This window comes from Chinchilla lanigera, unplaced genomic scaffold (assembly GCF_000276665.1).
Source record: "Chinchilla lanigera isolate Chin_1 unplaced genomic scaffold, ChiLan1.0 scaffold00033, whole genome shotgun sequence".
Classification (NCBI taxonomy): domain Eukaryota; kingdom Metazoa; phylum Chordata; class Mammalia; order Rodentia; family Chinchillidae; genus Chinchilla; species Chinchilla lanigera.
The window spans coordinates 23,212,133-23,227,151 of NW_004955434.1; the positions used below are offsets into that span (position 1 = coordinate 23,212,133).

The 15,019-nt window shown below is 38.7% G+C and overlaps 1 protein-coding gene across 4 annotated transcripts in view; it reads left to right on the top strand.

Annotated features, from left to right (window-relative positions):
* The window catches only part of Focad (focadhesin), a 279,220-nt gene that overhangs the window by 260,562 nt on the left and 3,639 nt on the right, over positions 1-15,019 (top strand). For 3 of the 4 annotated variants that reach the window (XM_005388739.1, XM_013516350.1, XM_005388741.2), the window contains 7 exons: positions 1,256-1,384; positions 3,272-3,387; positions 6,139-6,399; positions 7,045-7,134; positions 10,329-10,506; positions 12,292-12,389; positions 14,142-14,390. In XM_005388739.1, coding sequence (XP_005388796.1) covers positions 1,256-1,384; positions 3,272-3,387; positions 6,139-6,399; positions 7,045-7,134; positions 10,329-10,506; positions 12,292-12,389; positions 14,142-14,390 — 1,121 coding nt within the window. The remainder of the gene's footprint in view (positions 1-1,255; positions 1,385-3,271; positions 3,388-6,138; positions 6,400-7,044; positions 7,135-10,328; positions 10,507-12,291; positions 12,390-14,141; positions 14,391-15,019) is intronic. The other variant, XM_005388740.1, reaches the window with a different exon arrangement.

Genomic DNA, 15,019 nt, shown 5'->3' on the forward strand with positions numbered 1-15,019 from the left:
GGCTGGTTTCCCTTTACTGACCTGCTTTCCCCCTTGCACTATCTGCTGCTTCTGTTCCCTTTTTACTGATTCTGCCTCTGTTTCCTTTTTCCATCTTCTCCCTTCTGCAGCAGTTTGTCCTTTTGCCCACTTTGCTTTTACTTCTGCTTTGCCCTTCTCCACCATTTTATGATTCAGTTTCTACTAATTCTGCTTCCACACCTCCTTTTCCTGTTCTTCTCTTTTCTGTATCTGTTTGCTCTGCCTCTACCTCTGTGCCTCCCTGTTTAAATTTCTTCTGATTCTGCTGCTCTATTTGTGACCCTGCCTCTGCTTCTCCTTTCCCTACTGATATCTTCCCCTTTCGTCCCTCTGGCTCTCTTTCTACTGACACTGACTTCTCTTCTGCTGATGTGGCATTTGCTTCTCCTTAATGTTCTTCTAGATTTCTATGTGCTGTTCATGACCTCACTGTACCTTCATTTTTCTGCATCCTTTAATGGCAGTTCCCACACTTACTGCATTTTATATTCTACTCAAGTCTCAGTTGAGAAGCTGTTCTTCCCCCCAGAGGAGAGTATGGTATTAAAGTAATGGTACTAGCTAATGGTAATAGGTAACTGGCTAGCCCATGGAATAGCTGTTATTCCCTTGGTGCTTTTGTCTAGAACAGTCACCATGGCACAGGCTAAGAAGCAAAAAAAGTAAAGAATCATATGGTACAGAATGCATGAGTTAAGGTCACAAAGGCTATGAGTAATCCATAGTCCTTGGAAGGTAACACACTTAAGCCACCAGTGCTCTGCGCTGGAAGGGCTTTAGAGTCAGTGAGCAGTGAGTGAGTAATGTCAAGTAAGTTGCTCTTTTTAAAGAAAAACCTAGATAAAAAGCCACGAGAATGGGAAAGACTGGTAGGTAAAAATGTGGAATATTTCTGTGCAGATAAGAGAAAAAGATTAGAGATGAGAAAGAAGAACAAAGGGAGAAGGGCCGGGGATTTAGCTCAGCGGCAAAGTGCCTGCCTGGCAAGCTCAAGGTCGTGAGTTCGGTTCCCGGTACCGGAGAAAAACCAAAAAAAAAAAAAAGAACAAAGGGAGAAAGGTTTTGCAGCAAATGGAATTGAGATTCAAAGTATAGAATTAAAGGACTGAACACAGTTGAAGATGTGACATCAAATTCTTTAAAACCTAATGAAGGGAAAGTTGGTATTTTCCACTCTCATGATAGCAAGGTGTTGTCTGTCTTGTTTTGATTTGGTTTTTACGATCTGTTACAGGTCCTGAAGCCGTGCCTCCTTCGCTTCTCAAAATAGTGATGAAACCCATAGCAACTGTTGGAGAAAGCTACCAGTATCCTCCTACAAACTGGGCTGCACTCCTCTCACCACTTATGAGGCTAAACTTTGGTAAATGACACTGTATTTAGGCCATTGAATTTTCCTTTAAAATTTGATGAGGTAGAAAAATGTATGGTGTGTTGCAGTAGAAAGTGACTGGTAGACTTGTGGGATCCTGAGGCTTGTCATCTTAGATGGGGCAGCTGGGTTACTCTCACTCTTTGAGTTCCAGCAACCGAGAGTAGAGGGGGAGAAATCTAAAGACGCAAGCCAGATGTAATCATCAAAAACAATGCCTGAGTGCGGTGTGCATCTTGCTTGGTGGTTATCAAACTATACCTCCAGAGCCATAGCTTTCAACAAAGCACTAGGTAGAATGTTCTAGTAGTTTTTATGGCTGTTAAAAAAACTTACCACAGACTTAGTGGCTCAAAATAAAGTTAGCTTATAGTTCCATAGGCCAGAAGTCCAACATGATTCTCACCAAACTAAATTCAAGGAACTAGTGGAACATAATCCTTTTTAGGGTCTCTAGGGGAAAATCCATTCCTTTCTTTTTCCAGCCTCTAGTGGCTCCCCACATCCTTTGACTTGTAGCCCCCTTTTTCCATGTGCAAAACAAGCCATGAAGGACTGAGGCTTTCTCACACTGACATCTCTTTGGTTCTGTGCAGCTAGGAAAGATTTCCTGTGTTTAAAGACTCTTGTGACTAATGAGGCCACTTAAACTATCCAGGATAATCTCCCAGTCTCAAGGTCCTTAGCCCTAATCACGTCTGTAAAGTTCATTTATGTGTAAGGTAAATCTTTGTTGGTTCCAGGGATTAACATATGGACATTATTGGGGTGCACTGTTCTTCCCACCAGAGATTCTTGGTGGTGAGTGGCAAAGGGAATGCACACCTTAGCACCTCTTCTTCCCCTACTGCAACCTCTCTTGTACCAAATAGAATTACCACATGAAATATAATTTCATATGCTTGCTTCTGCCCCATTTCCAGAGCAAGGGAGGCAAATGAGCAATTTAAACAGTGTTATAAACTGTATGTATATTTGCCATAGCTGCTATTTCACTTATAATAGAGTACTTACATATGATGTACAGAGTGACTGGTATAATATAACTGATAAGTAATGCTTGGTTTCTTTTACACGAGAAACCCAAAATGTAAATAAAAAGCAAAATAAAAAATAGATCATAGGAAGTAAGGAGATAGATTTTCTTCAAATGGGAAGGGAGCAAGAGGTGGAGGGAGAGGGAAAGAAGAAAGGAAAGGGGAATAAAAAAAGAATTCAATGTGTTGTGTATGTGTACTAACTCCCCACAAGAAATGCAATCATTATGTACTGCAAATATGTAGTAGTAAAAATAAAAACTGAAAAAAAGGGAGAATTAAGATGTTTTTTGACTATACATGTTTTTAGTAAATGTTTTTGTTTGAATTGTCTATGTCTTATACATACGATGTCACCCTAGAGGGTAGAAAAAATGTAATTGGAAAATAAGTCTACTAATGGGAATCAGACTACAGAAAAGACCTGATCACTAAAGGAGGTGGCTATGTCTGTAAGCTATTCCAGACACAGACACATTTCTCTATATGTTGAACATGAACTAGAAAGGAGCAGAAAAACAGGCTTCTAGCTAGAACTTTTTTATATTTTCCTTACCCATTTCTCATTTTTATTAGTGGTTGAGTTTTTCTTCTAGTGTTGTAACAGAAATTTCCTTGGTTAGTTAAGGCCACTGCCAGTTCCAAGACTTGAGACTATGACATCAGTGGAGACAGACATTCTATGCCTCACCACTAATGGGGTCTCTTTCCTTTTGCTTTATTAAAGTTCTATCACTTGCAGAAGTCACCTAAGCAGATGCTTTGGTATGGACATTAAAGTCTACAAATGAGCCAGAGAACAAGCTACATTACAGAATTCTTCTCCTTTCTTCTGTTTCAGGTGAAGAGATACAGCAGCTATGCCTTGAAATCATGGTGACACAGGCGCAGTCATCTCAGAGCGCAGCAGCATTGCTGGGCTTGTGGGTGATGCCTCCACTCGTCTACAGTCTGAGCGTACGTAACAGTTAAGGGGGTTGAGTAAATGGAGGATGAAGTTGGAAGAAATGAGCATTTGCTCAAAGTCAAGAGTGGACAAAAGAGATTTTTACAAAAACTGAATTTTTGGCCCGCAGATTGGAAAATGATGTGATTCAGAATCTCACTATTGCCATTACCATTGATATATTAGCTATTGTTTATTTAAAGAAAAAAAAAAAAGTAATGTGACCAAAGGTATTAAAGCTTCTTTCTCAAGATGATACAGCCAGAAAGATGTGAAGTTATTTGAATCTGTATTTGATTATATGGTATACATAGTTATTTCAGTAGGTTTTAAAAGACAGGCAAATTCACCTGCACTGGATTCATCCATATATTATCCTTACCTTCCCCAGAAGAGGTAGCAGTTAAAGTGAGCCTGGAAGGCTTGGTAGGATTTGGTTAAGAATTAAGTCAGAACCACAAGGAGAAGTAGGTGTGACAGTATAGGTAGACAGAGTGAAACATCTCTGCTAGAGTGTTCAGCTTGCATGCAGCACTGAGAAGGAGGTGACCCAGCCTGGCATTTGTAATAGAGAAGAGAGGATTAGCACCGTCCGGGTATAGGTGAGGGTAGACAGAAAAGCAGAGTAAGAACGTGCACAGATGTGAAGGTAGTAAAATGTGTAATTTTGAGTATATTTCAAGCTAGGTCAGCTGTCTTCCATAATTTCAAATGTTTACCAGCTGATTACAAATTAAATATTCATCTTCAAATTCTCACCACAATCTGACTTTCAGTTCTGAGAGGCTTTAATTCTCAAAACTAGTGCAAAGCCCTCCTATTATTTTCCCGACTTTATATTTAGTCCGTTCCTACTCTTCATTGATTTTTATGGCTTTTTTTAGCCCCTTCTACTGCTCTCCATCTTCTTAAATTGAAGGTGCGTGTCACTGAGGTCTGCACCCTTTCTGTCTGCTCTTCTCATTACCCCACCTTGTCACTCCAAGTGGCTTCCAGCCACCTGCCATCTACGGAGTTCTTGCTATGTATCTGGTACCTGTTGACACTCAGTGGGTACTTGAAGACTTTAAATTTCATCTCTACAACTCTGGCAGGTCAATTTTTAAATAACTTTATTTAGTTGTAATTTTATATTCCCTAAAATAACCATTGTAAGTATAAACTTACAACATGTTTTAGTACATTTAAGTTTTCAATCATTTCTAAGAACACTTCTAGTACATTTCATTGTATGTGTTTTCAATCTATACTCCCAACCCCAGTCCCAGACCACCACTGATCTTCTGTCTACAAATTGCCTTTTTAAAAAGAATGTGGATATAAATTTAAATCCCATATATATAAGAAATTCTTTATAGAATCTACAATATGAATTCATTTTATGTGGCTGAGAAATGCATTTTATTATTTCCATTTTGTAGGTTGATAAACTAAGACTTTGCCTAGAAGTCAGGCAAAGTTTGCATAGCTAACTAATAAGAGTTCAAAATATAGCTGACCCCAGAGCCCATTTTGTTAACTCTTGCTTTCTTTCGAACCAGGTATGCCTTGAACAGCCTGTTTTGTTGAACTTTGGAAATTTTTCTAGATTTTAGTGAACTTTCCTTTTCAAATTGCTACAGCTCTGCATTTGTCTTTGGTTATGAATCTTTCCTTTTACCTTTATTAGTTAACAGATTGTTCTAAAATTTATTTTTTGATAAAATGATCTGAGATAGCATATTTAAAATGAGCTCTTTAGAAAATTTATGGCAACTTCATGGAATTTTTTGGAAAGTTACTGATTTTGTTTTTTTAGGCTACTTCTTTTAGACTTTCTGTCCTTCAGCATCATACTTCTAGGACATTCTGAGGCACAGTCTTTTAAAGTCTGTGTCACATAGCAGAGCTGAGACTAACTATACCCCTCTTTGGCTGTTTGAACTCTGAGACCCCTTGGTCAGTTCCCCATCTTCAGCTAGTGGTTCTTTCTGAGCAGTGGCTCCAGCATGCCTGTTCTGCTTATTACTTCCTTATGTTTCCTTAGAAGAACAAATTACTAATACCAGACACTCTGTTTAATTGATTTCCAGCAAATGAGCCTTTCATCTTCGGAGTCTGTTTTGCTGGAGAATGTGGCCTTTTAAAACTGAACAGCAACTGTCATGTACTTTTAGAAGGAGCGTTTTATTCTCCCCTCTGACAAGATCCTAGGTTTAAACTGAGAGTTTCACAGAGGGACTGGCAGATATCCCATACTCACTAGCTGCCCTGGATCAGAAGTCACTGCAACAGCCAAAATTACTCACGTTGGTGAACTCTTGGGCTGTGAAGCTATGGGAAAATGGGAGAGGGTAGAGGAACTGATCCTTTTCTCTTGAGTCTGCCCACAAGGTCAGTGATAACATAGAGCAGTGGTGGCCACAGCAGGCACATGGAACCCTCTGTGAGCACACAAGCCAAGTTTTTTTGTTTTTGTTTTTGTTTTTTGTTTTTTTTCCAGTACCGGGAACCGAACTCATGACCTTGTGCTTGTCAGGCAGGCACTGTGCCGCTGAGCTAAATCCCCAGCCCCCACGCAAGCCAAGTTACCCCAGCATCACTGAAGCAGCGGAGCATTCAGGTTTAATTGCAGTGCTGGTACTTTGCAAGAAATAAGTGGGTTTTGGGTTGCAGTTTGGACACTCAGTCTCTAAAAAGTTCACCATCACTGACCTAGAATTTTGAGCACTGCAAACCCGGAGGCACCTGTTTATACCTGACCTCTTCTGTTTTACTTCCAGTTGAATATCAAGAAATACCTCCTGGTATCTGTGCCTGTCTGGATAAAACATGTTACTGATGAACAGATCCAGAGTTTTGTTGAAAACTTAATGGTGGCAGTTTTTACAGCAGATTCCCCACTATACAGTCCTGAGTTATGCCCAAGTGCCTTACAGGGTCTGAGCCAGGCCATGAAACTGCCCAGCCCTGCCTACCACCTCTGGAGTCTGCTCTGTGAAGCTACTGGGAAGATTTTTGACCTGCTGCCAAATAAGATTCGGGTAGGAACAAAAATGTTTACATTCCTGACAGTTTACGTTTGGACTTTTTTAAGGTCTTTTTGGCAAAGTGGGAAATGTGTGTTTTAAGAATGTGGGGGTGGGAGAGGGACTAGCAAGAAATAACCACATACTTCACTAGGAGTGTGTTTGCTTCCAAGATGTAAGTTGAGATTTAGTATTTAGAACCAAAATTTTGAGCATGCTTAGAAGCAGGCTAACCAGTGCTGCACTGGGAAATTTGCTGTTAGGCCTTTTTACTGAGGTCCCTGTAAAAGATCCACAAGCCCTGAGGTCTTTACACTTTGCAACTGGAGACTCCTGAGGCATATTGTTCAATATGATAGTTATATAAAATAGCTTAATATTAACCCCCATAACAGATATTTGAAACAAATTTTTACAAAGAAGTTAAAAATCCCCTTGGAGAGATAGAATTCTGATAAGGAGAAAGAGTACAGGCCAACCAATGCCCAAAGCAACAGGAAAGATGTTCTTAAAGAAAATTGGCTATTTGTTCAGGTTTGGTTAAAATTAAAATCTCATCATGGGCTGTTCACGGTGATGATAATCTGTCAGAATGTTAAGAATAGACTTACTCTTGTTTTATATTGTACATAGATATGCTTGGGATTTTTCTTTTAACAGAGAAGTTGTTTAGAGCTGTATATCTTTGTGGCAAAATGCCTCTCAGAAATGACAGATGATGATGCCAACAGAGTTTCCCAGATTACTAAGGTAATAACAAATCTCTCTCTCTCTCTCTCTCTCTCTCTCTCTCTATATATATATATATAACAATTGAAAAAGTGATTATACTGTCTTTTTGACTAAAGCTACTTTAGCGTCTTTTTTTTGGTGTCAGACATCGAACCCAGGACCTCAGGCTTACTAGGCAGACGCTGTGCTACTGAGCTATATCCCTGGCCCTAGCTTCATATTTGTTACTGGTTAATTTCCGGAAATTCTGCTCTCATATTTGTATGTTTGTACCCATTGCTCTTCTTTGTAAACGCAGAAGAGTAGTTGAGAAATGAGCGCTGTCAGTCCTAACACAGAGTGATTTATAAGTACCCCTTGCCTAGTCAAGTGATAAATCAGTAAAACGTAGCACATAAATAAAGTTGCCATGTTGTGTAAATATAAAGTGTTCTGTTCAATTTGAGTGCAGGTAAACAGTGCATGTTTTCAGCATCCCAATTGGCATACTAACGTGAGCGCAGCCCTGCATGCACCTAACACTGTTACTCCTCACCTCCCACAAGCAGCTGGCGGGCATCTTGTTATTTATGATTATGGCAGATTTGCCTCATCAGCTAGAGCCTTAAATTTCTGTATTATATAGCAGTAGCCTTCAAAGTGTAGACCCCAGATCAGTGGCATCAGTGCTGACTGGTAACTGTTTAGAAATGTGCATTGTCCAATCCCACTCTAGGCTAACTGAACCGGAAACTCTAGAGGTGGCACCTAGGAGTCTGCTTTAACAGTCTTTCCAGGTGAGGCTGGTATGTGCTAAAGTTGAGAGCCAGTGTTCAAAGTATTGGAATATCAGTATTTTGGAGATTTCCTGCAGTGTGTTTTAAACAAAGAGTAGCAGTACAGGGAAGTGCTAAGAGATGGCTTGCAGTCTCACTACTCAGATATGAAATTTAGTTCGGTATTTTATTAGCATGTGAACTTAGTTAAGCTTCATAACCCCTCTCTGCCTTAGCTTTCTCATCTATAAAAGGGAAATAATAGCACACACTGCTTAGTGTTTTGTTTTGTTTTTGAGAATTAAATGACTTAATGCTTGTTAAGTACATGAAATAGCTCAAGGACTTAGTAATTATTTATTATAATAATTCATGTAACTAAATAATGTATAACCTATTATTACATTCATGTAATATAGTAGGAGATAATGCCTATGGTTTACCTCTTGGTACCTAGAGCTGAAGGTTGCTATGTTGCTTGGGTTGCTAAGGTGCTGTTCAGAACATTGTCATTGTAACGTACTGCTTTCTGATGTCCCCAAAAGAATTAGTCCGCTCCGCTGAGGCCAGAGTTTTCTATTTCTGTTTCTGGAAAGCAGAGAAAGAAAAAGAAGGTAGTGCTGAAGCATACAAACCCTCTAAATTCCAGCTGTTACTATCTGCAATAGCTATATAGTCCTTGCTAAGTTACTTAACCTCTGTGCTTTGGTTTCTTCATCTGTAAAGGGGTGATCGTACTCTACTGCAGAGGATTAGTGTGTGAACTAAATGGTTAATAGGACAGATCTCAAATGTTTGATCTCAGGAACACTTTAGTTTTTTAAAAAATAGTGGGAAAAAAAATAGTGGAGATTCTGAAGAGCTTTTACTTACGTATATGTATGCTAATATTGGCCTCATTAGAAATTAAAACTAGGAAAGGGGCTGGGGATTTAGCTCAGCGGCAAAAGCGCCCGCCTGGCAAGCGCAAGGTCATGAGTTCAGTTCCTGGTACCAGAGAAAAACAAAACAAAACAAACAAACAAACAAACAAGAAATTAAAACTAGGAAAATATTTAAATATTTACTTCAGAATATTAGCTCCATTATATTTTAACACAAATGAGAAAAAATATTTTCAAAAACTGTGTGCACAAAGTAGAAAAGAACCATTGTTCAACATTTTTGCAAATCTCTTTAATGTCTGGTTCAGAAGACAGCTGGATTCTCATGGCAGCTTCTTCATTCGATTTGGTGTGCTATGGTTTTGGTGAAGTATGTGAAGAAATTTCAACGTCACACAGATGTGTAGTTGGGGAGAGGAAGAGCATGTTAATAATTTCTTAAAGGTTATTTTCAATATGGAATCCAAAACCATGTCAATAAAATTCATATACTGTGTTACATTAAAATCCATTTGGTCTGTCTTACACTTCAAGTCTTTACCCATGCATGATTTTATACCATACACTGGTCATTTGGAAAATGTTGGATCACTAGGCTTTGAAGATCTTCTAAGTGTTGATTATACAGTATCAAAACATCATATTTGCTAATATCTCTACCAATCTTATCAGAAAAACCTTTTTCATATTAAGAACTTCATCGTAGCAGATACAGATTTTCTGGAAATCTAATTTTTGCTAGAAAGCTCAAATTTTATCATTGACAGCAAATACTGTGGGATATTTTCCTTGAAGCAGCAAACTCACTTCCTAAATACCTAATTTGAATAAGCATGGTTTCTCCATCATCCTTTCGAGTAAACGGTGTTTCATTAGATGAGTTCTGTTTTAGCTCACAACTCGATCTTACAGGTGTTTTTCCTTGGGACAACCTTGGTCCTTGCCTATACAGCAGAAATTCCTTTTGCCTATTTCCCAGTTTGTCTCATAAAATATTAAAAAGATGTATACTCAAGGGCCAAGATTTAATGAAACTAATAAGGTTTTATTGTTTACAAGGATATGTTAAGTAGAACTGGCTTTTTTAAAAAAATTACAAACGCTTATGAAAAATACAGTGAACACTAGTATAGTATGGTGTGATTATAAAAATAGTTTTGACTCCACAGAACCTTTTAAATGGTCTTGGGATCCCTAGAGATGTGTGTACAATATTTTGAGAACTGTTGGATTAATATATGTTAAGTGCTTAGAATGGTGTTTCGCATAGGATAAGTACTATACTTGCTAGCTGTCTTCTTACTGTTATTTGTGTATGCTTTCTAAATATTATCTGTTAACTTCAAAACACATTCGTGTTTTTTATGGAGAAACAGGTGACATGACAACTCTTTATTGTATGTGCATTTTAATTTTCCACACAGGCAGATAAGGTCACATGCTGCAGGAAATGAACAGTTCTTACCTTTGGAATGATAACATCAGATTCACTCTTTCTGTGTTGCCCTTGCCCTGAGGTTATATAACCACTTTAGTTAATTTAATAGTGACTCAATGACTTGCTTTTTTATAGAGCAATGTGGAAAAGGCTGCCTTGGTCAAGCTGTACTTAGTCTCCCAAGGACGAGTCCCCCTCATGAGCCTGACTGACTTGCTCAGTGTCGCCGTGCAGCACAGTGAGAGGGAGACCCTGGCCTGGATGGTTATGCTCAGTCTGTACCAAGCACGGGTCGTGAGCCACGCAAACACAGGTGAGGCCAGCCTGGGCCAGCATCAGGGGCACAAACAGCTGATTGCTGTCTTCTGTTTTCTCAACTTCAGAGTTTAGTGCTTCTCAGTACAATTTAGTCCTTCTTACCCCAAGTGAAGAGGACTTAGATGAAAATGAGCAGTTATAGCTCACAGCACCTACTTTTTGGATGTGGCAATGAACTCTTGAGGGTTTTTATATTGTATTTGTCCCTCTAGATCCTCAAGAATGGAAACAAATGTCATGTCTGCCTATTTAACTCTGTTTCCCAAACACATAAGATATAGATTAATTCTGCCTGATGAGTTAATGGAAATTGCATTTGGATTGTCATTTAATAAATAGTCAAAATGAAACAACCAAATTGAATAGTTATGCTACAGGACAGTGGTGGCGAGCCTACAGCACACATGCCACAGCAGGCTGCTCATTATCATTGAAAGCTGTAAAAGGTGTGCTATCACTATTGTAGGAGAGCTTCCCAAAAGTGAAAATACCAGTCTAGACAAGCTACCTCCGTTCTCAAGACTGAAGCTCTGCCAGTGAGTCCTATTGTACAAGTTTTGGGCCATTTTGGACATTGTACTGTAATAATCATGTGGAAACAGAGCTGTCCCTTAGCTCCTTGGATCTTTTGGGTCATGTGCTGACTTCTCAACACTGCATTCAGATTCTTAATGGCATCAGGCTTAAGTGGGTCAGATGTGGCTGAGAAGCCTTTGTGATTTTCAGCAAGTTACTTACGTTTATGAACCTATTTTCCTGTCTATCTCTTATGTCTTTATGGTTTTGAGGGAAAACTGACAAACGTGACGGTAATATTCTATAAGACTACATAAGAAATTTTTATTTATTCTTATCTTTGGCAATTAAGACAGTTTCCTTATATCTGTATTCGTGCCTCCCCACTAAAAAATGAACCTGCAATGAAAAACTGAATTTTTTTATTTTAAACTCATAAGATATTTTCCAGGAAGAAATAAATCTATCAGGTGTTTCCAAATTAATTGAAGATACTTGGCAATAAACTGAAATAATTTAGTGTTGTGTTTGGTTCCAACTAGCTAACTTTATATCTAATTTTCATTTTCTGTATTCTCTAAATTTTGTAAATCTTCCTGAGGAGTCTTTACTTTGCTGGGACTCCCCATTTTTTAAAAAAAAAATGAAAAGGACAAAATCAATATTTCTGCTGATGTTTGTTTTCCAGTTACACTACAATGACTGGTTTTTCTTTTTTGTATATCTTTGGGATAGGTTTTCTCTGTAATTTTGGCATAAATTTGGAACATTTGAACAACTAATTACGCAAATTCAACCTTACTGGTTCGTTTGTATGTCATATTTCTCCTAGTGTGTGTAATGTTGAGAAGACACTCCAATAAATATAACAGCACTACTGAGCAGAGAAGCATAAAGAATAGATTCACTTTTTAAATTAATTTTTTATTAGTACATGTTTGCAGTACATAACATTTACATTCCTTGTAGGGAGTTGGTAAATGTGCATAACACATCTTAATTCTTTTTTTCATCCCCTTCCCCTTTCTTCCATCACTTTATCCCTCTCCTATTTGGGAGTAAAGACCAAAATATTGTTACCCGATATGAAAGATCTCAACTCTCTCACAGGCAATCATAAGTCTCAGACATTGCAAGAGAACTTAAAACTGTTTAATGAAATCTTCACCATGTGTTTTGCCTCAGTTAAAATAGTTATTACTGATCTGTTTTACATTTCAAAGCAAAATTATGATCTAGTAAGAAAATACCCTTTTCATTTTAGGTGTGCTGAAGAGAATGGAGTGGCTACTGGAACTGATGGGTTATATCAGAAATGTTGCTTACCAGTCAATATCTGTTCAGAATGCAGTGCTTCAAGAGGTACAACCTAGAGGAGACGTTTATAGTACCCTTAATATTATAAATACTTAGAAGTTATATTAAAAGGAATACATTGTTGTGTGTTAGTTAACCTTCCATTTGTACAACGGATGCCTCATGTAATAACCTGCAAAGAGGAAAACTTTACTTTGGCTCACAGGTTTGGAGCTTTTCGTCATGATCAGTGGACCCCATTGCTTTGAACCTGTTAATGCAGTCACACTGTGGAAGGAATATATCACTGAGTAAAGCTGCTCACCTTATGGCCAAAGAGAGAAAGAGAAAAGGGCTAGGGCCTGCTGTTCCCTTTGAGACAAATCTCAGTGACACAAAGACCTCCCACTGGGCCCCAGCTCTCATGGTTTCACCTACTCCCCGGAGTGCAACTCTGAGGACCAACCCTGTAACACATGGGTATTGGGAGCGACATTCAGGATCCAAACCATTGCTTGCTGCTTGCAACTTGTCTTTCTGTCCCCTTTCTGTTATCCTAGAGAAGTTCTGGCAATGACTCTGCTGCCCCAGGAAGCAGGTGTTCTTACCATGGTCATGGAGACATCTGGGGCTATCTTTTGCAAAACATGCTCCATGATAGGCAGAACCAAAAGGATACCCACCGGAGAGGGAACCCAAGGCCCTATACGCTTAAGTTTCATCCCATAAAGGATGTTATGGCAGTAAACTGAAATAATTTAATGTTGTCTTTGGTTCCAACTAGCCAACTTTATATCTAATTTTCATTTTCTGTATTCTCTAAATTTTGTAAATCTTCCTGAGGAGTCTTTACTGTGCTGGGAATCCCCATTTTTAAAAAAAAAATTTAAAAGGACAAAATCAATATTTGTTTATGAAAGGATGTAGCAGTACCAGGTCTGGCCTCTGCTGTGGCCCATATATGGAGATTCGTGAAGTGTATGCAAATAAACTGTGTGTGCCAGTACTTACCTGCATGTGTGCACATATTGGAAAAGAATTTTCACCACTCATACAAAATGACCTATGACCCAAACAGTAGGAAGCTCTGGTACTGAGTTTTGAGAAAAAGAAAAGATTAATAAATAAAAGGAAGATAGCTCTTTCTCATTCCCATTTTCTTGAATGGACTGCAGTATAATTTTAGTAAAAAAAAAAAAATGTTTTTATAAGCATGCTTCATGGGTAAGTAAAATTTGCAGGACTTGGAATGCTCTTTGAAAATCTGTCCAGTTTTCCTGAAGAGTTGTGCATCATTTTTATTTTTTTTTAAATTTCAGTTCATTGGAGTAGGATTTTAGGAGATTGAGGAGTTTTTAAGTTAGCATAATCTGTTCCTTTTTCTTTGGACTTCCTCAGTTTTTATTAACTTTCTCTGTTTTCTTACAAAAACTTTAAAAGACATGGAGAATACAGATTACCAGAAAGATGTATAATTCAAGTCATAGTAATTCAACAACTCAGAGAAACCCCTATTACTAGTGTTTAGATTTTTTTTTTAATGAGTGTAGATTAGTCTAAAATCTAAATGGATGGATAATGAAGCTGTTGGATCTTTCATCTTCACTTCAGGGAACCTTAAAAACCATGTAAAGCCTTAAAAGGTGTCTTCATTAAGCATGGAAATGGAGTTTGCTGTTCAGTCCAAGTCCTCTTTTGGAGCAGGAGTGGGAGAAGGCAAACGTGCCCTTGCATTGTGATGGGGACTGTATCTGTGAACATGTGTTACTTTAAATTGCTGAAATACATGACCTGATGTTGCTTCTGTTTCCATCACAGGCTTTGGACTTCTTATTGCTGATATTTGCTGCCGCAGTGGTGGCATGGGCAGACCATGAGGCTCCACTTCTCCTTGGCCTCAGTGCCAGTTGGTTACCATGGCATCAGAATGGCCCATGTGAGTCAGCATCAAGCTTCCTTGGCAAGAGTGCAGTCCCCAGGGTCACTCTGCAAGAGGCTATTACTCTTCTTCCCAGTAGCATGCTGCTGCTGCTGCAGAAAGAACCCTGGAAGGAACAGACCCAGAAGGTGAGGTTGGCTACCACCTGCTCAGCAGGGCAGATGAGCTTTTGTCTGTAGCAGTTCCTACCATAGACTTGAGGTGGGAGTTAAGTGAAACTTGAATCACACCACAGGCCCTAATACTAAGGCCTAAATATCTGCTAGATACAGAGTCTCAGAGAATGATACCAACCCCTGCTTGTGACAGGTGCCAAACGGAGTTTTTTTAAAAGCCCGATATCATTGCTTTTGCCCTCAGGAAAACCCAAACTGCAGGAAATACCTTTTGGGTTTTTAATGTGAGGCCCCAAGGCCACGAGCAGAACCTGTGAAATACTGTGCTTCCCAGACTTCTCATTACTCTTTTTAGTACTGTTGCTTGGAGGATTCTTTTTGAATCCCACTTAATCAAAACTGGATTTTTCATGAGGGTGAAAGCTTAAGTCTAACTTTTTATTGCTTATTCTTGAAAGCTGAACATTAATCTTTAAAAATATTTCTGAACTGTGAACCTACAGTTTAGCTCTGCGTAACTCCATAGAGTATCCCAAATAAATTCTTTTCCCTTTTAAATCTGATAAGCACCAGTATTGCTGCCCCAAGTTTTGTACTTTGTGTTTCACTTTACATCAACATAAATTTAAGTGTGGTCTCCC